This window comes from Uranotaenia lowii, chromosome 3 (assembly GCF_029784155.1).
Source record: "Uranotaenia lowii strain MFRU-FL chromosome 3, ASM2978415v1, whole genome shotgun sequence".
Lineage (NCBI taxonomy): Eukaryota > Metazoa > Arthropoda > Insecta > Diptera > Culicidae > Uranotaenia > Uranotaenia lowii.
The window spans coordinates 113,657,480-113,680,780 of record NC_073693.1 but is presented as its reverse complement, the minus strand read 5'-3'; the positions used below and the strand labels follow the sequence as shown (position 1 = coordinate 113,680,780).

General features: G+C 38.1%; 2 protein-coding genes across 3 annotated transcripts in view; both read right to left on the bottom strand.

The window, feature by feature from the left end:
• LOC129756948 (uncharacterized) overlaps positions 1-23,301 on the bottom strand; it is a 608,072-nt gene that overhangs the window by 546,054 nt on the left and 38,717 nt on the right. The window lies entirely within an intron of this gene.
• On the bottom strand, positions 21,640-22,842 carry LOC129752531 (uncharacterized). The gene has a single exon (XM_055748304.1). It carries the CDS (start codon positions 22,840-22,842, stop codon positions 21,640-21,642), a length of 1,203 nt encoding a protein of 400 aa, XP_055604279.1.

Genomic DNA, 23,301 nt, shown 5'->3' with positions numbered 1-23,301 from the left:
AATTTGTTGACTCGAGGTGAACAGAGCACAATTAATCGGGGCAGCGAATTCAACTCGATGTAGTCAACTGAATGATAGAACTACAGCTTCGCCAGTTTACATGACGATTTGGTCTCTATTGGTTAGATGTCGGAGAGGAAATCAGTATGCTCAAGTTCGATTCCTATTCGAGGAGATGTTGCCTGGTTTCTATTCGAAGTTGGCGTGAATCAACAAGTAAACTCAATTCAGCCTTGGTGCCTTTCACGGTGAACTTCAAGTGAAATTGCCATAACGATTACGCAAAATCATCAAGGAATTGTGTGCATAAATTCGTTTTCTAAATATCTCCAAGAGTCAAAATTATTTCATCAATATTAGTTCTTTAATCAGTCATGATAAACGCTCAATAACAGTAAGACGATTCAAAAGAAAGACGCGACTAATTGCATTGCATTTTGATTTTAGATGCATGATCTTATATTACAGTTATTCTTAAATCTAGGTTGACTTACATTGTACATTCAGTTTCTCGTACGTGTAGGAACATTCCGTGTTTGGCATGCAGGTGAATCCTCATCGGGCCACGGATCAATATAGTAATTGGCTTTCTTCTCCCACTACAGCTTCAAGCCACACTAGTATGCTGTCAGTTATCTGCAGCTCACGCATAATCAGAACCCGTTTGTAAACAAACCCGTCCTCCCATTCTCCGAACTCATGCACACTACTTAGCACTCGGTGGGTGGGATTGTCATGCATGCAATATCTCCTCGTTGTAGTGGTGACCACCAATCCGCTCTGCCCGCACACTCGTGTGGGAACTGTAAACACACCAGACCTCCTACGGGCTGATGTCATGCACACATCCGATATTTTCCTCTGTGGTGGTTACACTCCGAATCCGGGAAACTTTCTTCCCGAACAAACGCTTGGAAACAATTTTATGCTGGCGAACAGAATCGGCACCTTTCTGGATCGCGGACACATGAAGCGACTACCCAATTCTTTCCCATTCACTTCAGTGGATTCATCCACACACAAGCACCCACCTTCCGACGCTGATATTCCGCGCTGACACTCCTTGTGATTCGACCGACGCTCGAACATCCGACGCATGCAAATCTCCGTCCGCGAACTGCTCGATTGTCGTCCAAAGTATTGGTTTTATGCTGAGTTGCAAAATCGATCCATCCGATGCGCATGTGTGATGTGACTCAGCATCTGAATTAAAGGCCCTAATGCACGAATGGTAGTTCACGCTTTCTGAATGTCTGAGATTTCAAAATTACCTCTATTGAGAGCCTTTCTGGTTTATGCTTCAGATGCAAGTTAAGGCCGGTATGCAGCTTGGAATTGTTGTGGCTTTCTCGATGTGACATGCATGAAGTTGAGCGTTTACCGAAGACCAAAGCCTATGAGGTTTGTGGTTCCGTGACCGGATGTAAGATTTGTCGCAAGAAAGTCGTCCGTCTTCAGGATTTGTTACTGTGTTCCTGTAGCTAGAAACTTATATTCGTAGCAGTAATACAAAATACCCTCGTGGTGTCGATGTGGTGTTCTCTGGATTACATGCAGCATGCAGTTGGTCAAGCAAGGGCTTTATCCAGGTTTTTAGACACCTCTTATCTTCATCGATTTTAACACCACGGCACTTGTTTCTCTTGGACAATGCGACCTCTTGGCGACTACGAGTGGGAATGAGCTTATGCGGAAATGACATGTGGCTTGTCTTTTGACATTGAGAGCGTCGATGGGTGCAGTAGATGGATTCTGATGTTCTATGTGTGACTTGTGAGAAACAGTTCTAGCTTGCTGATTTGTATCTCACGATTAATTATTAATTCTGATTTTATCTGATATTGACGTTGAAGTTTATTTCACTCAATAAACCCAGTAACACAACTCCACTTAACTTCCAAAAGAAATTTTCGTGGATGGAAAAGCATCCACGAAAATTTCGTAAACGCTGTTGCTGCTGTTATTATACTCCGACCTTATGATCATTAACTGATTCGACAAATTCTCCAATCCAGGACCTCGAATTCAGGTGCTTGTTGTTTTTCAAGCAAATACTTAGCCTACATCAAAATAGTTGCTTGCCCTCACTGTTGCTCAGTGACAAATATGCAAGTATGGTATCTTTTTCCAGTCTACGTAGATTGGGTAGAACTAACTTACATTTTAGCTCTGATTGATTTCTTTATCAATTGAGGTTTGTTTGTTAGAATTAATGTACATTTTAAAAATAACTGTAATCATGCAATTTGAATATTTGTCTAGTAATTTTGTTCAATGCTGCGCGTATGAGGATGACTGTTGTTTTGATTGACTGAGACTGCTATTTTTAGATGGGTGACTGTTTATGCGTGAGGCGTAAGGTTAATCGTTTGGACTTAGCTAGTTGTTTGAGTGTGATTGATATGTGCTTTGGCTTACTATTGATGAAAGATGATTTTCTGGAGTTTTCGAAAACGAAGAAGGCCGCCTAATAATGGTGATATTGGATGTTGCTGTTCTCAACGATGGACGAGGTTTCGGTGATAGGTTTTGGTCCTCAAGTCGAATCGGAATACATTTTTTGTGTGCTTGAAAGCTGTGGTCGACAGTTGGCTGCGTACATAGCTGAATAAGATTTAATCAGATTTGATGTCCTTTGCGTGATACGTTCCTGTTTTCGATGTTTTGATGTCTTCTAATATGTAATTATTACAGCCTTGCCGTTCTCGAACAATGCTGAGGATAAACTTTGGGCCGAGTTTTTTGGTACGGTGACCTGCTGCTGATGATAGCTCGAACGACCGTCTCCACACTATGTCTCCTACCGCGAACTCCCTACTACGTGCACGCAAGTTGTAGTGTTGCTTACTGGCTTCATGTGCCTTGCTTATGCGCTTCAAGACGAAGTCTTGGATATTTTTTATTACCTGTAGCCGAGATTCTTGGTTTTTAGCAGTGTCTTCAGTTACGTTGAGGTTTGTCAAGGGATACGTCTCCGTGAATAGGATGTGCTCTCTCCCGAAGTTACAAAAATATGGGCTGCATCCTAGCGTGTCGTGCTTCGTGGTATTTATTGCACAGACTACCTGTTGGATGTGTGCATCCCATTCTCGCTGGTCCGAGTCGAGAAGCGACCTGATGCAGGTGATGAGTGTTCTATTTGTCCTCTCGGCCGCGTTGCACATTGGAGTGTAGAAAGCTGTCCGCATGTGGATGATCTTGTATCGTTTCAACAGAGCTTGGAAGGCCTGGGATAAAAATTGCGATCCGGAGTCAGAAACAATTATTCTGGGTGTAGAGAACCGAAGGAAGAAGTACTCCTCCAGAAAAGCCACCATTTTCTGGGCGTTAGCTGTGCGAAAAGGTTCGACGATTACAAACTTAGTGATCCAATCTATTATCACGAAGAGGACTGTGAATCCTTTTTTCGACCTCGTCATTGGACCAACCCAGTCGACTGATATTAGTTCCCACGGTAGTTTTGCTGGTTTCGGATTGCCAAGTGTAGGAGTTAAAGTGCTGTTGGGTGCTTTACAAGCCTTGCATACTTGGCATGCTCGGACGAACTTTTTGATGTCGATGGACATGTTCGGCCAGTAGTATTCTCGCTGGATACGTTGATGAGTCCGTTCGAATCCCAAATGGGCTGCTGTGGGGATATCGTGGAATCTACGAATCAAATCTGTTCGTGCCGGTCCAGGAATTACTTGTTTCCATCGATGAGATCTTCCGCCTGTTTCTTCGACAACTGCGCAGTTTTTGTAAAGAACTTCCCCGATGATTCTAAAATCTGGGAAACTATCTGCATCCGCTTTAACCTTCTCTAACAGCTCGTTATACCATTGATCTGAATTGCAAAGTGTGACCGTTGACACAGTGTTCTCCAACTCGATCCTGCTGAGGCAGTCTGGAACAACGTTTGACGTCCCTTTCCGGTACTTGATGTCAAAAGAATATGCGTTTAGTCTTAGAATCCATCTTGCTAGTAACGGTGTTGGATTTTTCATGGTTTTCAAGTACGACAAGCTCGAGTGGTCGCAATAAACGGTAAAGTGACTCCCTTCCAAGTATCCGCGGAACTTCTCTATCGATCTGATAACCGCGAGACATTCTCGTTGGGTTACAGAGTATTTTCGTTCTGAAGGTGTTAGTTTTTGTGAAAAGTAGCAGATCACCTTTTCCCCGTTTTCCGTTTCCTGAGTCAGTGTTGCACCTATTGCAACGTCGCTAGCATCACATGCTACCGCAAATGGTTTAGAATAGTTTGGAGTAGTTAAAACTGGTGCTGAAATCAACTGATTTTTTAATGTCTGGAACGCTTTCTCGCAGTCTTCAGACCACTTGAATTTCATCTTTGCTCTGGTCAATTCCGTCAGTGGTGTAGCTGTTTTCGAGAAGTCACGTATGAAGCGCCTGTACCAGCCGCACATGCCGATGAATCTTTGCACCTCCTTCTTAGATGACGGGGTTGGAAACTTGCTAATTGCCTCAACCTTGGAGTCATCTACGTGCCACCCACTTTCGTCTAACACGTAACCCAAATAATATAGGCTTTTCCTGCAGAATACAGATTTCTCTGAGTTGATAGTGAGTCCCGCTTTATGTAGTCTTCTCGAAATCTCATTGAGAAGTTCGAGGTGTTTTTCAAAGGTTTCTGTTGCTATTATTAGATCATCAAGGTATACGAATACTCGAGGTTCCAGGTCAATGAAAATGTAGGCCATGACTCTAGAAAGTGCTTGACTAGCCGTTGAAAGGCCAAACGGGACCACTTTAAACTGGAAATGTCCTCTTTGAGGGATTGTGAACGCTGTCTTAGGTTTTGATTCTAATTCCAGCGGAATTTGCCAGAAGGCCGATTCGAGGTCGATAGACGACAGGAATTTTGAACCACTCAAATTGTTCATAATCGATGCAATGTGAGGAATAGGATACGCTTCTTGAATTATAACCGAGTTCAGTTTTCTGGCATCCAGACACAGTCGCATGGAACCATCTTTTTTCTTAACAGCAACCGTGGCATTATTCCAAGGACAACACATGGCTTCTTCTATCACATCCAATTTTAACATTCGATCGACCTCTTTGTTGAGGTCATCCAAGACGAATTTTGCCATCGGATAATACTTCTGTTTGAAAGGTTGAGCGTTTCCAGTTTCAATTCTGTGATGATACAAATGGGTTCGTCCTAGTTTTCCTTTATTGGCCGTTGTGGGAAACTGAGTGATTGTCTGATTCAAATCTTGTTTTTGCGTTTCAGTAAGTGAGCTGATAATTTCTTGATTAACTTTGGAAGAAATCGATAAACCGCAAACCGTGGCTCTAACTCCAAATGCTTCCCAGAAATCCATCCCGAGAATTAATGATTTCGGCATCGACTCTACGAATAACACTGGAAGGGTATGCGTTTGATTGTTGTAGGCTATGGGTAAATGAGTAAAATAAGAGACTTGGTGGGGTGAGTTATCTACCGTTCTTATTTCTCCTTTTACAGGATACTTCCTTAAACCAAGTTCGTCTGCGATTTTAGTTAACTCTCCCCCAATCAATGTACATGTCGCACCGCTATCGAGTAACCCTTTAAGTGTGACACTAAGAACTTTAATTTCGGCATATGGACGATTATCCTTATCAACGGGATCGATGATGAGCGATGCTACTTTTTGGAAATATGGAAGACTGTGTATGCTGGGGATGAAGAATGAGTCGGAAGAGCTCCCCCCCTTCTCTAAGAGATCTCCCTTTTTTCGTTTCCCGGATGAAATTGCTGATTTCTTGGTGTCAATTGTTTCCATCGGGCTTGGCAGCTTTGACAACTTCTGGTGGTACATCCCTTTTTGCCGCAGGTAAAGCAGAATAGATAAGTTTTTGGATTAGGGCACATCAGATAAGTATGGCCTGCCCCTTCACACTGCCAACAGCTGATCGGAGTGCTATAGTTTTGGGTACTATGACCACTGTTATTCGCCGAATCCTGTGCTGTTCTAGGAATCCTGTTCGGTTGCCCTGACTGCATATGCAAGGCATTGATGTCTTCTACGACCGTGGCTACATCCTCTGCCGTGTTCATGACCGATTCGAATTGTGCTAGCTCTCTTTCTTGATACTCTTCAGCTGTCATCTCTGGTAGAAGTTCCGGAAAGTTGCTTTCAACCATGTTGACTTGTTGACGGACCATGTTGTTTCGATATAACGGCTGTTGATGTTGTGGGTTGAATCCAGAAGGTCGGCTGTTTGCAGGATGAAAAGGCTTGTTCCAGGATGTACGTGGTACGTTGTTCGTAGGACGATTTTTCAAAGCGTACGACCGTGAAACCTCAAAGTCCTTACACACTTTGACTAGTTGTTGTACTGTTGTTGCTTGGGAAGCGGCTGCAATCGGAACGAACTCCGTGTTGAGGTGAGATTTCAGGATAAAGAGTTTCTCAGATTCAGGCATCGGAGGTTCGATTATATCGAAAATGGCTATTAAATCTCGGTAGAAGGAAGTAAATGACTCATTTGTACCTTGGAAGCGTAGGTAGAGGTCTTGTTTGAAGATTTCCGAGTAATGCGATGGCAGGAACTCGTTTTTAATTCCGGTCTTGAAGGCCTCCCACGTTGCCAAGCTTCTGTAAGATCTTATGTACCACTCAAACGCACGCCCTTTAAGCAGCTGTTTAACCACACGTAGTAGAGTCAAGTCGTCCATTCCTTCCGTTGTTGCGTACATTTTTACTTGGTTTAAAAACTCACCTAACTTTCGTATGTCACTTTCTCCGCCGTACTCCTCAATCTTCCAACGATGTAATGGCTGCGAAAATCTGTACGAGTTGTGATTCTCTTCCCCTCTATTGTGCTGTGATCCGGCATTCCAGGATGGCCAAGTTGGTCCATTTCTTTGCGGTTCAAGATCTGGTATCCTAGGAGCCCTGTGTAGTTGATCATGAGGATAAATCTGTTGATGGTGTGGTTGTTGAGACGTCTGTTGTTCCAGTTGATGCCGTTTTGCTCTCTCCTCGTCCAAGCTCCTTTGCAACTGCTCACACTGTTCTTGTAATTGTGAAAATTGCTGAAATTGTAACTGCTGTTGTCTGACGAGATCCTGGTACTGGCTGTGCCTCGGGTAATCCTGTGGAGCTACCATTGGTTGCTGGTGTGATGGGTTTCTGTGTTGTGGTTCAAACTGTTGCTGGTTCCATTTTTGATGTTCTTGGTACCGTTTTCCATAACTCTGCTGTTGCTCTAGTTTCCGTTGTTCAAATTGTTGTTGTTCCCATTGGAGTTGTTCTCGCTGCTGCTGGAGCTGATGCTGTTGGTCGTTGAGATCCTGTTCTTTTCGTAACTGCTCTTCTTGTTGAATTTTCTGAAGCTGTTGCTGCTCCTGTCGTTGCTGCTGCCCTCTTTCATCGTTGTGTTGCTGACCTATGAGAACGTGTTGCTGAAGGACTTCTTTTATGCTAGACTGCAAATTAGAGTTTTTCAATCTATCCAGAGTCTCTTTTTCCGTTGGTAAAATATCCTGATCGCCCGTGGTTCCTTCTGCTGCCGTTGCTGATTGTTCCAGGCACTCTTCGATCTTGGTTAAAGCTGATTCCAATTTGGAGATGGTTTTGTTGGCGTTGGCTGTGATTAGACTGTCTTGAATCAACGATAAGCGAAAACGGTAATGCAGCAATCTAGATTGATATCGCTTTAATACTGGAATTGATTTCTGTCGAATTGCAGCTTCAACAAGATGTATGATAGGGGAAATTCTTGCTTGACACTGGTAGATATTGTCGACGTCTGTTGCAACATTCGTTGACGAAGTGGGAATATTTTTCTCCTTTGCTTCTTTATCCAAAATATCTTTTAATGTTTTAAGTTTCGATTTGCGATCCAAACTTGACGATTGTTTAACACCACGTAAATTTAATTCGAAGATAAGCTCCTCGTCTTCCAAATGGTTGATGTCCATTTCGAAGAATCTCAGAAAATCAGACACTCAATATGAATCACTCACTTTGACAAATAATTAGTACAAGATGTCCCGGCGAATTGACAATCGCGGATTATTTAGTTGGGCGCCAATGTTGCCTGGTTTCTATTCGAAGTTGGCGTGAATCAACAAGTAAACTCAATTCAGCCTTGGTGCCTTTCACGGTGAACTTCAAGTGAAATTGCCATAACGATTACGCAAAATCATCAAGGAATTGTGTGCATAAATTCGTTTTCTAAATATCTCCAAGAGTCAAAATTATTTCATCAATATTAGTTCTTTAATCAGTCATGATAAACGCTCAATAACAGTAAGACGATTCAAAAGAAAGACGCGACTAATTGCATTGCATTTTGATTTTAGATGCATGATCTTATATTACAGTTATTCTTAAATCTAGGTTGACTTACATTGTACATTCAGTTTCTCGTACGTGTAGGAACATTCCGTGTTTGGCATGCAGGTGAATCCTCATCGGGCCACGGATCAATATAGTAATTGGCTTTCTTCTCCCACTACAGCTTCAAGCCACACTAGTATGCTGTCAGTTATCTGCAGCTCACGCATAATCAGAACCCGTTTGTAAACAAACCCGTCCTCCCATTCTCCGAACTCATGCACACTACTTAGCACTCGGTGGGTGGGATTGTCATGCATGCAATATCTCCTCGTTGTAGTGGTGACCACCAATCCGCTCTGCCCGCACACTCGTGTGGGAACTGTAAACACACCAGACCTCCTACGGGCTGATGTCATGCACACATCCGATATTTTCCTCTGTGGTGGTTACACTCCGAATCCGGGAAACTTTCTTCCCGAACAAACGCTTGGAAACAATTTTATGCTGGCGAACAGAATCGGCACCTTTCTGGATCGCGGACACATGAAGCGACTACCCAATTCTTTCCCATTCACTTCAGTGGATTCATCCACACACAAGCACCCACCTTCCGACGCTGATATTCCGCGCTGACACTCCTTGTGATTCGACCGACGCTCGAACATCCGACGCATGCAAATCTCCGTCCGCGAACTGCTCGATTGTCGTCCAAAGTATTGGTTTTATGCTGAGTTGCAAAATCGATCCATCCGATGCGCATGTGTGATGTGACTCAGCATCTGAATTAAAGGCCCTAATGCACGAATGGTAGTTCACGCTTTCTGAATGTCTGAGATTTCAAAATTACCTCTATTGAGAGCCTTTCTGGTTTATGCTTCAGATGCAAGTTAAGGCCGGTATGCAGCTTGGAATTGTTGTGGCTTTCTCGATGTGACATGCATGAAGTTGAGCGTTTACCGAAGACCAAAGCCTATGAGGTTTGTGGTTCCGTGACCGGATGTAAGATTTGTCGCAAGAAAGTCGTCCGTCTTCAGGATTTGTTACTGTGTTCCTGTAGCTAGAAACTTATATTCGTAGCAGTAATACAAAATACCCTCGTGGTGTCGATGTGGTGTTCTCTGGATTACATGCAGCATGCAGTTGGTCAAGCAAGGGCTTTATCCAGGTTTTTAGACACCTCTTATCTTCATCGATTTTAACACCACGGCACTTGTTTCTCTTGGACAATGCGACCTCTTGGCGACTACGAGTGGGAATGAGCTTATGCGGAAATGACATGTGGCTTGTCTTTTGACATTGAGAGCGTCGATGGGTGCAGTAGATGGATTCTGATGTTCTATGTGTGACTTGTGAGAAACAGTTCTAGCTTGCTGATTTGTATCTCACGATTAATTATTAATTCTGATTTTATCTGATATTGACGTTGAAGTTTATTTCACTCAATAAACCCAGTAACAAGATTTTTATTCCATTAACCATTCATAAATAATAGATTATTTCGATTGTTGCATTTTTTGACTAGTAGCATCTTGGCGGGAGATGCAAAGCACCAGAAACATGATGTACGAGTGTGTGTGAATTGTTTGTAATCTACAAAAAGGCATACATTATTTTAGTATTGCTTTGTTTGATGGATCTACGCCTCACCGTTTAGTGTTAAATGCATCGATCATGAAAAAATGAAAAAAAAATCACCTCGAACAGGAATCGAACTCGAGCCTACTGACTATCTCTCCGACATCTAACCTATAGGCCAAACTGTCAGATGAAACAAGTCAAGTTGTAGCTGTATTATTCATATGACTGCATCGAAAGAAATTCGCTGCTAGATGCCACGGTAGTTGCTTATACTGCCCCTGTAGGGGTTCTCAATATGCCCCTACAGTGACTGATTTCCAGCTTTCAGCAATAAATTTTAAAATGCATTTTCAAACGTTCTTATCTACTTTTTCAAGTATAATCCAGTTAAGAAATTGACTTTTTTAATGCCTGAACACGAAACAATTATGTAAGTCACATATTATGTTTTCTATGGTAAAATAAGCGTCTTCATTAAGGTGGCCATTATGCTCTTATCTCCCCTACGTATGATAATTTCAAAGGAATATAAAAGACATCGAAAATGATGATGATCACATGAGAAAATTCCATACCAACCGAGAGATTTTGACACTCGATAAATATAACTGACATTTGAGGCTGGGAATTCCCAGGGAAGCTTCCTACTGGTTTAAAACCCCTCCCTCTAACTGGAAGGAGAGTGTAAGTTTCCAAAACAAATGAAATATGTTTTCTTAAGGGGGGGGGGGGGGGGGGGGGGGGTAGGGTCTAACGGGTATAAAAAAAACACCATTTTCACGATTTTTTTGTAGAGCTATCGTTCAAACAAATGTATTCAAATTTTTTGCATTATACTTTAATTTAATTTATTTAATAATGATCCTAGGCTAAGCCTTTCATCTGAGTCTTAACTTAAAATACATCGACCACACTTTAATTTGTAGTAAAACACTTCTTAATACTAGCTTTAATTTGGTTTCTGGACATATTCAAGTTAATTTCTTCTACATATGCGTTGTAAAGCGCCATCATCCTGTACATTGGCTCGTTTCTTGCGTAATTTTGGATCCTGTTTGATAGCTGGAACGGCCTTATGCTGCGCAAACTATTGCGTCCTTCGTTGGGAGATATCTGTGAGAACAAGTACGGCGAATAATACCTTCCACTTGTCAAATCCTTCAAAAACAACGCGTCAATTAACTTCCTGCGATTCTCAAGCGAATCCAGTCCGACCAGCATGCACAGGGCTCGATAAACCGGCATTTCCTCTTGCCATCCAAGGTTTCTTAGCGCGTATTTGAGAAACTTCTTTTGAACTCTCTCCAGTCTATTAATGTGAACGTTGTAGTACGGTTGCCAAACAATGCTGCCGTACTCAATTGAAGTCCGCACTAACCCGACATAAATTGAAACGATAGTATACGGGTCGTTCAATTCATTACAAATTCTGCTGACCATTCCAAACATTGAATTTGCTTTGGCTACCACTTGCTCTATGTGCTTAGAGAAATTCAGTTCTCTATCTATCTCCACTCCAAGATCTTTTACCGACGTCTTCCTAGTAACGATCAAGCTGTTTTCGAGGCTATACTCATAGATTATGTTCGATGTTTTCCGAGAAAATGAAATAACGCTACATTTCGATGCGTTAATTTTCAATCCATAGTTTCTGCAACATTCTGAAAATCGGTACAATGCGTTTTGCAGAATCGAACAATCTTTCTGGTCACGAACAGGAAGAAATATTTTCAAATCATCAGCGTATATAAGCACGAACACGTCGTGCAAAACTTCGGGAAACTCGTTCATAACAGTGATGAAAAGAAGAGGTCCCAAGTGACTCCCTTGTGGTACACCACTGTTAACCGAGAATGCACCAGATCTGACACTTCCCAGCTTCACGTACTGAACTCTTTCAATAAGGTAAGAATGTATCCATTTAAGGCAGTTACCAGCAATTCCATTCTTGCAAAGTACGGAAAGAAGAGCATTGATTTCGACCACATCAAATGCTTTCGACATGTCCGTGTATATAGTATCGACTTGAAGTCCTCGCATCATCCACTGTGAAGTTCGCGATACAAATTCACCAAGATTTGTCACGGTCGACCGCCGTCTCAGAAAACCATGTTGAACGTCCGACATTTTCCTCTCCAGCCAAGGGTACATTTGGTCGTAAACGATGCTCTCAAAAAGCTTTGGTATGGCAGACAGTATTGCCACTCCACGATAATTTTCAACTAAAAGCTTAGAAGAACTTTTATGTATCGGTACGATGTGCGAAATCTTCCAAAACTTCGAAAAAATTCCTTCGTGAAGTGAGTCTGAGAACAGGCGGTGTAAGGGTGCTTCGAGTCCGTTTACACACTTTCTAAGGACCGAGTTCGGTAAGCCATCGGGACCACTACCTTTGGATTCATCGAGCATTAAAATTTTCTCTCTGACCTCTAAAATCGATATTGTTAGCTCAGGAATAACTTCTTCTGGAAATTGATATTCTTGATCACTTGGTACATTATTCGAGCAGTATACACTTCGGAAATAATTGGCAAATAGTTCTGATGCTTCTTTCGAATTATCTGCTTTATCAGTGTGATATGACACATTTTTCGGTATTAAGTTTGATTTGCGCTTGGAATTAACATATTTCCAGAAATTTTTCGGTTCAGTTTGGATATTTCTTTGGAGATTTTCAAGGTACAAACAACGCTGGGCTCTGTGCAAGCTTTTGAATGCATTTACCGCAACTCGATATGCAGTTTTGTCATGCTGAGATTTAGTTCTACGGTAACGATTATTTTTCCTTCGTTTGTCTTTTAAGAGGCGAATTGTTTCAGCGTCAAACCACTCCGGGTATCTAGGGCAGCCTGATTTTAATTTGATTATTCTACAATGGTTCAGCAATATGCCATAAACAACAGTGTAGAACGACAAAACGTTAAAATCTAATGCACATTGAACCGTGCGATAACTTTCGTTAATGTTATCGAAAACTCCAAGACTGTTCAAAAATTCTAGCATAGATCGTGCTCGTGAATTAGCTATATCGTACATGAAATCTTCGGATTGTATAAATATCGTTCTCCATTCCACCTCTAACAATGATTGAGAAACAGCTACCTCATTGAAATGTTTCATATCGATCATTACCTTGTGTTCCTGTGCTGGCGGTGTATCTTCGTACTGAACTTTATCCACATTGACGCGTAACGACATTGCTTTATGATGCGCTTCGTTCAGTATCAGCGGTGTAGTTTCTTCAATTTGACAATACAAAGCATACAAAGCATTGTTAAAAGAACATTGAGTAATTTTTTCGTAGAAAAATATTGAAAAATGAGCCGGTGACGGAGCATTTTCGAGGATGCCTTTTAGAAAACAGGATTTGCGGTGGACACTATATCTCAGCACAGAATCATCTGAAGTCAAAAAATCAGAGCAAAATATTTTTAATAGATGTTTTTCTGGACCCCAACGTTTTTATTTAACTTAAAAATATTTTTAAGAAATTTTTGTGGCTGTTTGAAGTAAAAACTACGATTTTTCACTTAAAAATCCGCCATTTTTCGCCTCTAAAATCTCCCCAAAGTAAAAAACTCAAAAAAGAAAAACGTTGGGGTCTGGTATTTTATATGTAGAAAATATATTCCAAATTTGAAAAGAATCGGATAAGCAGTTTTCAAATGACGATATCCACGGACTTCAAAAATGTGCTTTCGAGAAAAACGCGTTTGAAGTTTTTGCTCTTGCTTTCTTGCAGTATAAGATAGGAGGAGATAAAGGCCTATAACTTCTACAGTTTTGCTTCAATTGACTTGAAAATTTGACACAACATTCTTGAAATGTTTTACTATAAGAAAATAAAAAAATAAAAAAATCGATTTTTTGAAAGTGTTAGACCCTACCCCCCCCCCCCCCCCCCCTTAACTCTAGAACTGATCAATCAGATGAAACCTATTGGTACAGAATTTTGCTTGGGAGGGTATTTTGATACTAAAAATGTTTCACGTTCAAGACCCCTTCTACATTCCAATAAGGAAAGAGGGGAAGGAGTATCCTATACAATTTTACTGAATCATATGTGGCATGGAAACGTATATGTTTACAAGACTTGTTCTCTGACGCCTTGAGGCTACTCCCTCTTTCAAATGTGGCGATATACAAAGGGAGGAAGGTGTCACCCATACAACTTAATAATAACCTCTGTTTTCTATACATTGAAGTGATTTTTATGTTGAAATCTCCTTCAGATTTCGAGAAAACGATTTTATTATAACTGTTGTCTAAAATTCCGAACCTCAAACCGTGAGGGATAAATGCGCTTGTTTATGTTTTGGGCAAAATGTATGTTTTTCAAGTAATATTTGCGTATAATTTCATTGAAAATGAAAAAAAACTGATAACTTTCATGCGACAAAGCTGTTAGCTCTGTTAAAATTCCATTAACCCATTTCAGAATGATAGCTGCACATCTCGAGGCTATTTTCATTATCAATAAGCCCCACTCAATCATAGCCGTATGACAAAATGGGTAATATAATTATGATTAGTCTTTCCATCTTTATATGTTGTCATATCCAGAAACTTCATAAATAAAATTGCCAAATTAAATAAACTTAGCACTCTAATACGTCCAAAAAAAAGATGAACGTGTACTTAGTTTATGATTTAAATTATGATTTTTAAAATGATATAGACGAAGACATATAATAAAGTTGAATCGATATTGAAAAAAAAATTGAATACTGGTCGGAGAAGTTGGAAACTGGAATATACTTATCATATTTTTCTGAAAATAAAACATGTTTAATAAAACATCTGATGAAAGAATTGTTCAATTTTGTTCCTTTTCTGCTTGTTTTTCATCTTGTGACAAACCAGCTGAAAATCTTAAATATTTACAAAAATATATTTATATTCTAACGTTAATATGATAACTGTATAACTTCTACGAATCTGAAACCATTATCATGTAAACAAAAACTGAAAATTTTATAATATACTAGTTTACCCGGTGTGCTTTGCTGCACCTTCAAAAATTTAATATTATTTGTTGAAATAATTCAAATTGAGATTTATTTCCTAGACAGCGTTTCAGACCAAACTTCAACATAATTAGGAAGGAATTGCTTTAAAAAGAGAACAGTAACTGATTCTGAAATTATTTCAATATTTATGTATGTTTTAAGGGTATGGACTTCCAGTCCTTTCCCTCTTGCAATGTAAGAAGTGCACACCAACAACTATAAAATCGTTTTTAGTTTCTAAATGATGTCAAACAGCACTTGTCATGGCATGAATTCTGTTGACTTTTTATACTGCAAATTACTATATTTTTATTTGTTTAAGCAAAAAGTGCAAATTAAATTCATATGAATAAACTGTAACTCAATGAATTAAGGAAAAAGAGAAAAAATGTGATTCAATTTTGTTATTCAACTGAATCATAGCTTTATATTGTGCTGAGGGTCCTTTTAAGACTTTTCAAGATTTGAACTTACTGACTTTATCTGTGAATTGACAATCGATTGAAAAGTAGATTTTCAAAATATTAATGGATCCAAAAAATAATATTCATGCTTCGACAGTGATTTGAATATTTTCTAAAAATGTATGCATATAAACATAACACAAAACCTTAAATGATTATTTTTGCGCTGAGAAGGGTAACAGTTTTAAAAGTTTCTTTTGCTTCTATTTTTAATTCCAGTCTTCAATTCAAATTTTAATTCCAATTCAGATACACCGGGCAAGTGTAAATGGATTCTCCATAATTGAAGTTTTATCTAAGAAAAACATGTAGTTCTAAAAACAAATCAATTTTCGTTTCTTGCATAACTAAATCAGTCTCAATAATCTCTTGTTGAAAGTAATATATTCAAAAATTGTGCCAACAATATGTTTCTAAGCTAATATTTGTCCCGTTTATTTAAGCTGGTGAAAACACAATAGTCCACTTTCACAGAATTTTGTTTTAAGCAAAAATCCTCCTTTTACAAAGACATTAATTTTGAATATCCACTTCAGGTTCAACACACGGAATACCCCTTTCTGACATTCTTTTTGGAGAGGAAATTCCTAAATAGTAGATGTTTTATGGCTAAAAAGCGCGATTGAACTTGTTCCACCGTGTGGAGTATCAGAGGTTTACACTATTTTCAAAACTTTCAGGTCATAATAAAAATTTATCGAGAAAAATTCTGCTGCTACTGGAATATCAATCACAAGAAAAAAAATTTGAACAAAAAAAAACGGATCAAAAGTTTTTCTATGTAGCCAAAATATGTAAAAAAAACACACTTTTCATGTTAAGTACGTACTTGAATTGTACAAACAATACAGTGTTTTTCAACGAATAATTTTAAAAAAAGTTGAAATTTTTGAGTCAGATTTTTTATTGGGCCCAACAGTTTATAAATGATGAAATAAAGTATACATATTTTTTGTAAATGTTGAACGTTTGCACTTCCTCTTGTTTCAGATTGTGTAATCGATATGAATCAAAACTAACTTTAGACTTATATGATTATACAATTGTATGTACATCTTCACACTTCAATACTAAATTCATATATTTCAGACAACAATAGCAACTTTAATTATCACGAACTTAAAACGGTTTTATTTTTAGAATCGTTTATATGGTTTTGATCCGATCGTCAAAATATCCATCCGGATCACATCTAGGCGTCATTCATTACCACGTGCTGTAGAAATGAGCTAGGAATCAAGAAGAAAAAAATCTCATCTAGGCTTCATAGCGTCACCACGTGCATTGAAAATATGCTTGGTTTAGAAATACGCGCTCAAATGTTCCCACTAATCAGTATGCTATGCCATGGCTACTATCTTCTAACGACGTCTGCTCGCGACGCCTTGACCTTGGAGACGAAAAACAAACCGCCCAAAGTAAAGAAAATCTCGAGAAAATGGATGCCATGACTTTTATTTCATTCAAATTATTACGAATTCAATTATTACGGGCAATTGATGCGACTTTCTGTTATTTTTATTCGTTTTTTCCGATTCGCATGACAACAGAATATTCCAAAAATAATTTCATTTGATTCGTTTGGGTCGTTTCGGAGGAGTAGTACTACAAACACCGTTACAAGAGAATTTTATATAATAGATAGATCATTGTTGTGAATTGGGGTTTAAATAAGGCTATGAAACTTGAGTAATAAGTAGCAATATTAGGTTGAACAAAATCTGGTTTAAATTTGTTTTTTTTTTCTGAGGAATTTTAACACATTGTCAATTGAAGTACGTTCCATGCTCAAAATTGAAGTTCTTATTGATACTTTCAAGTTCCAAAACAAGTCTAAATGACCTTCTTTTCAGCTTCCAAAAATCAGCTTCCCCGGCATATTACCATCTTCTGATTATTTAATATGTTCAGTACATGATGTCGCACCGGATTCTTAATGCAACCAATTGCGGTTTGCCGAGATTTGTTCAATTTCCTGCTTGATTGTTTCTTTGCAACATTTCCCACATATATATCATCAGATTGGCCTCTAAAGTAATCAAATTACTTATTAAAAAAAAAACTTGCCCGGCTTGGCGATCGATCCTAAACCTTCGTGATGACAATCGAACACGAAAAAAAGGTTTTGGTTTCTTGGGATTATTAAGTTTCGTTTGCTACTTTAGTAGATCAGAACCCCCTTCACATATTGAACTGGAGAGAGGCAATACACCTTAGACCGCTGCAAGCTTTGCACGAAAATTTCAAATTTATACATTTTTACATCTCCCATGACTGTCTTGGTTGTTTCTGCTGCCACAAATAGCAATATTTGGTATGTAAATTATTATGGGTTAGCAAAATTAGTCATTCAAAAATCTCATCAGAGATGTACTGAAAGTTGTAAAAAATATATCTTTGGATTTTAAATATTCCTTAATTCTGGCAGTAAATTTCATGTAAACATACCTTAAACCTTACTTTAACCCCATTGAAGATATTAATTGTTTTGCAAAAAAAAATCAAAATACCTATATGATTTCAATTTTTGCGGTTTTGATTGCTCATTTCAAAGCTGTTAAACCGTAGGATGAACATAAAAATTTCCATAAAACTGCATTGCATAGCCAAAGACTAAGTTGACTTGTTCAACCTCTACAAAAACATTTCTTGAAGTTTGTCAAAGCTCTAGCCAGCAAAACCTCTAATTAAAAGATTATTTTCATTGAATTTAGATTTTTGTTTTGAAAAGATTATAACTTTTTTCATGAAATACTTAACTTCTTCTCATTTTCCATAAAAAAGCTTTAGAATAGGCTGAGCCAATAATTGAAGACAAACTTCATTTGAAGCTTATTTCAATTTTTGCATCGCATTTTCAATTTTCAGTTATGATATAATACGCAAAAAATATTTCTTCCATAAAAATCTCCAAACAAAATTTAAATGCGTTGCGCTTTTTCAGGAACCAACATGTAAAGAATACTGTAAGATACTGATTTGAAAAATACTTCATGAACTCTGGAAATATTCCAAAAAATCTACCGAAATATACTTAGAAGCATTTTACCTAGCAAGGGCTTTGAAAACTGAAAACTCTTTACAAAAATTCGACCAATACACATGCGGAGTGGAGTAAAGTGAAAATCTGTTTCACTTAAATTTCAGATTTGTTAAAAAAAATGTAGGTAAATAAGAAGTTGAGGATTTAAGATAAATTTAATGATTTTAACTCAGTTAAACTCACATACATTGGCCTTCCCCATTTAAGTTATCTCAGAAAGTATAAAGACTAGATTATCAGGCCTTCTCATTTTTAAGTAGCTTTTCAAAACTTCTGGATTTGAAAATGTTATATTTTCTCAAAATTTAGTTTACATTTTAAAATGAATTTCGGATATATTTGAACGTCAAATTCATGAATGTTATTTCAACAAGGAATCGTCTTCCAAAAGGCTTGTTTACGGGTTTGTACGGTTTTTGAACTTAAAACAAAGTTGAATCATTCAGCAGACATTGATTTATAAGTTTAAAGAATTTCACTCGTAGATGTTAAAATTTAAGTTAGAAGTTTACTAGTATAAGCTCCAAGTACAAGTAGCAATGAACACAGTTTATTTCTGGCTTTGTTTTGCGACGCTTTACATCATGGGTGGCCAACATTTTCAACACGCGAGCCAAATTTCAGAATTGAGATTGGCTGGCGGGAGACAAAAACAAAATGTTCTGGAGTATCAAAAAAATTATATAACACGTTTTTGAAAACCCTCACATCGTGTATAGATTCATCTTAGTAAGTCATTTACGTTACTTGCATATTTTTACAAATTTCGCTCCATTTGAAAAATAGTAGAAATATTAAGCAATACGAAATGAATTATTACTCCCAAGTAATGTATGTTCTCAAGGGATTTAAAACCTCCTCGGTATATTCATCACAAAAATGTCAAATCGCATGACTACAATGGACATTAAGTAAATTTTATGGTCCCCAAATTAAAAAAAAAGATGACCGCCCATTTTCCACAGTTTTCAAGTTCATCGTTTTCCTTGGAAAATGTTGATGGACAAATTAGGAAAAACTGCATAATGGAATTGTTGAATAAAAGTTACGGTCACGAGCTTTTCACATTTAAAAGAATAATTTTTTCAACGAACTTTAGTATATCATAAAAAATATTGATTTCACAAAGTACGGACCTTAACATCAACACAATACAAATCGAATCAATTTTTCCAGTATCTCGATTTGACAAGTGTATTGGGAAAGACTACTTTAAACAGAATGAATACGAACTTGATTGTTTTATAATCGTTGCACTTTCTTTAAGGGGGGGGTAGGGTCTAACGGGTATAAAAAAAACACCATTTTCACGATTTTTTTCTAGAGCTATCGTTCAAACAAATGTATTCAATTTTTTTGCATTATACAAAGCATTGTTGAAAGAACATTTAGTAATTTTTTCGTAGAAAAATATTGAAAAATGAGCCGGTGACGGAACACTTTCGAGGATGCCTTTTAGAAAACAGGATTTGCGGTGGACACTGTATCTCAGCACAGAATCATCTGAAGTCAAAAAATCAGAGCAAAATATTTTTAATAGATGTTTTTCTGGACCCCAACGTTTTTATTTAACTTAAAAATTTTTTTATGAAATTTTTGTGGCTGTTTGAAGTAAAAACTACGATTTTTCCGCCATTTTTCTCCTGTAAAATCTCCCCAAAGTAAAAAAAAAAACAAAAAAGAAAAACGTTGGGGTCTGGTATTTTATATGTAGAAAATATGTTCCAAATTTGAAAAGAATCGGATAAGACGTTTTCAAATGACGATGTCCACGGACTTTAAAAATGTGCTTTCGAGAAAAACGCGTTTGAAGTTTCTGCTCTTGCTTTCTTGCAGTATAAGATAGGAGGAGATAAAGGCCTATAACTTCTACAGTTTTGCTTCAATCAACTTGAAAATTTGACACAACATTCTTGAAATGTTTTACTATAAGAAAATAAAAAGATAAAAACATCGATTTTTTGAAAGTGTTAGACCCTACCCCCCCCCCCCCCTTAAGTAAAAATTTTACTAAAAGAAAAGTGGTTCTTCTGGAAGATTTGTCAGTACCAAACCGGTTCTAGTTTATTTCTACTACCCAACTGTAAAACCTGTCTAGTTTTTCATTATTGATGTACACAAATACAAAGCACGTTGCCAATTAAAATATATTTGGATTTGGTTTTATTTTGAAAAATATACCCTTTCCTGGAAAACTAAGCAAAAAATTACAAATTGGAAATATTTACATAGCAAACTTTCGATATGTTACTAAATTTGCAAAAGTAATTGAAATTTTAAGGATGAACGAATCAAAACTCAATCGGAAAACATTGAAAAATGTGTGATGGAATAATGTGTCAAACAGCATGAAATGTTGATAATTAAAAACTGTAATTTTAATCGTTGTTTTTCAGTGACGGTAACGTTTTTGTAAAATTATATGAGGCTCTTAGAGCCAGAGGGGTTTAAGTGCAAAATTATCGGTTTTGAGTAAATAATGCCAAATGATTCTTCATGTTTCAAATTATATTTGGTGTTTGTATTTTTCAGATTTTTCGAATTTTTTCGGATATTTTTACGTTTGACAGAAAATTGCAAATGTTCGAAAAATGTATGGAAAATGGCCAAACACAACAATTTAAAAGCGTTTATTCTCGAAATTAGTTTTTATACACTTTCATTCGTTTGGCTCATATCATTTCAAAGATTTTTTTTAGATCTTTGTTTTGAATTTAGCTAGTGTTAATTCAGATATATTAATCCAAATAAAAAAGGATTTTTTGCCTTTCTAAGGTATAGTTATCGGTCGATTTGGAAGATCCTTTATTATGGGTCTTAGATATACCTTTATAGGTACCTATCGAATCTGCTCGACGATGTCAGTGAATTTGTGTGTATTAGTGTCATTTTTTGTAAATTTTGTTCCACACGTTTTTGCGAAACTGGGCAGTACAATAAAAATGATTTTTATCTTAAAAAATTACTTTTTTGTTTGAAACGGCTCTTATCCAAATGATGTATGAAGAATGAGAAAAAACGTTCAGTTCTTAGAACATGGCTTTTCCAAAGTAAGCTTCACGGGCCATAAAAAGTAGGTCGCGGGCCGTATGTGGCCCACGGACCTTGGTTTGGCCACCCATGCTTTACATGTTTTTGTAAACTTTCTATTTTTTTTTCCTCAAGAGCAGCGCATCTACACTTTTATAATATTCAATCCGACCTCTTAACAAAATAGGACCCACGAGAGTATTTTTTTTTTATTAAATTAAAGTTTATTAGGCCATTTACTTTTTGGTATAAGTTTTAGTCGGCCGAGGGTCAGGGGTTTTCTTAAGACTAGGGGGAGGTTGGAAGGGGTAAGGAGAGGGAAGAGAGCGTTGGGAAGGAATGGGGGATTTTAAAATTAACTGTTCCCTTGGTAGGGTACTGGGGGATCCTTTTGCGTTTCCGCGGTCATCTGCCTCATCCGAGGATTGTGCCGGTGAGGGTTGAGGGGTAATCCGTTTCCGTGGAGGAGAGGCTGGTTTGAGGTGCGTAGTTGGTTGATTTGTACGCTTCTGTTGTGTTGGCTGCTGCTGCTGTGTTTTTTCTTCCTTCTGTTTGGTTTCGGTTACTGGTGGCGCTTGTCTATTGTCTACTGAACTCGGTTGGTTTTTGTCGACCTTGACTACATTGGCGAATGTTGTTGGGCTGCTGGTTTGTTGAATTAATTTGCGGGCAGCTGCAATTGGCATATTACGTTCGGTACTGATTTTAATTGCTGTAGTTTCGGCAATCCAGATTGGGCATGACCTATTAATCGGAGAGTGACCTTCTTTCTGGCAGTTTCCGCAAAACGGATGATTCTTGCAGGATTGACTGTCGTGATTTGAAGAATTGCATTTGCTGCACGAGAGGGGACTCTCGCACTTTTTTTTGGTGTGTCCGTACTTTAAGCAATTTCTGCAAAGCAATGGCAATGGATAATATAGTCTAGTCCGTACTCGGAGGAATCCAAAGTTTAAAAACTCCGGTATTACCGTCCCGTTTATGGTCAAAATCAATGTGGAAGTTCCAACAACTGCACTGGGAGTTTTTTTTGTGATCTTTCGTACGTCGATCACATTTTGTGACGACAACTCAGTAAGAAGATCTTTCTCGTTCATTTGGTCCACTTCCCGACATGTAACTACACATTTTCGCTGGTTCAAACTCGGATGGCGTCCGATAACGATCGGCGTACCATCGGTCAAATTTGTCAACTTTTCCAGTTCGCTAATCTGTTTTTTGTTTCTTGATTTGATGACATACCAGTTGTTTTTCGTCTCGTAGAATCCTTCGATTTTTCCGGTTTTTTCCACAGATCTCCCGATGATAAAAGGGTTTTGCGGAAGATTGTGTCCGTCTGCTGCTTTCAATGTGATGTATTGTAAGCGTCCATGCAAGTTATGGGGATCCATCCATTCTGGTATAGTCCTATCTGGGGGTTCACCCGGCGATGGACTCATCGCACAGCTTTCTCACTTCACACCGTTCTAGTTCGAAAAAATGCTATAGCCTTTGGCTTGCGAGGACCGATTACGAAAGCGACCGACCTCGCTCGAGGCTGAAAAGGAACTGACCCACGAGAGTAAAAAACTATAAAATTGCACACCGATATTTTCGTTAGTTTTTTGTTTTTACTATCACACTTCTTACAAATATTGTATCATCTTGAAGCCAAGCAATTCCACAAAAGGGACCTTTCAAATATGACGTAACGCAATTTTCGATTATTTTCGACTGTTACTGGTTTACTAAAATTCCGGTAATTTTATGGTGGCACATGAAAAATTCTCTGGATTTTGAAAATCCACTATAAACAAAGAAAAAAGAATTAAAAAATAAATATCATTTATAAACTCTTCTTCAACCTAAAGTGCGGCACAAGTTGTTTTATTTTCTGTTAAAATTTCATACATACTTCG

What these genes read in the sequence shown, in the direction of transcription:
- LOC129752531 (XM_055748304.1), bottom strand. Translation starts at nt 22,842, where the DNA reads ATGAGTCCATCGCCGGGTGAACCCCCAGATAGGACTATACCAGAATGG.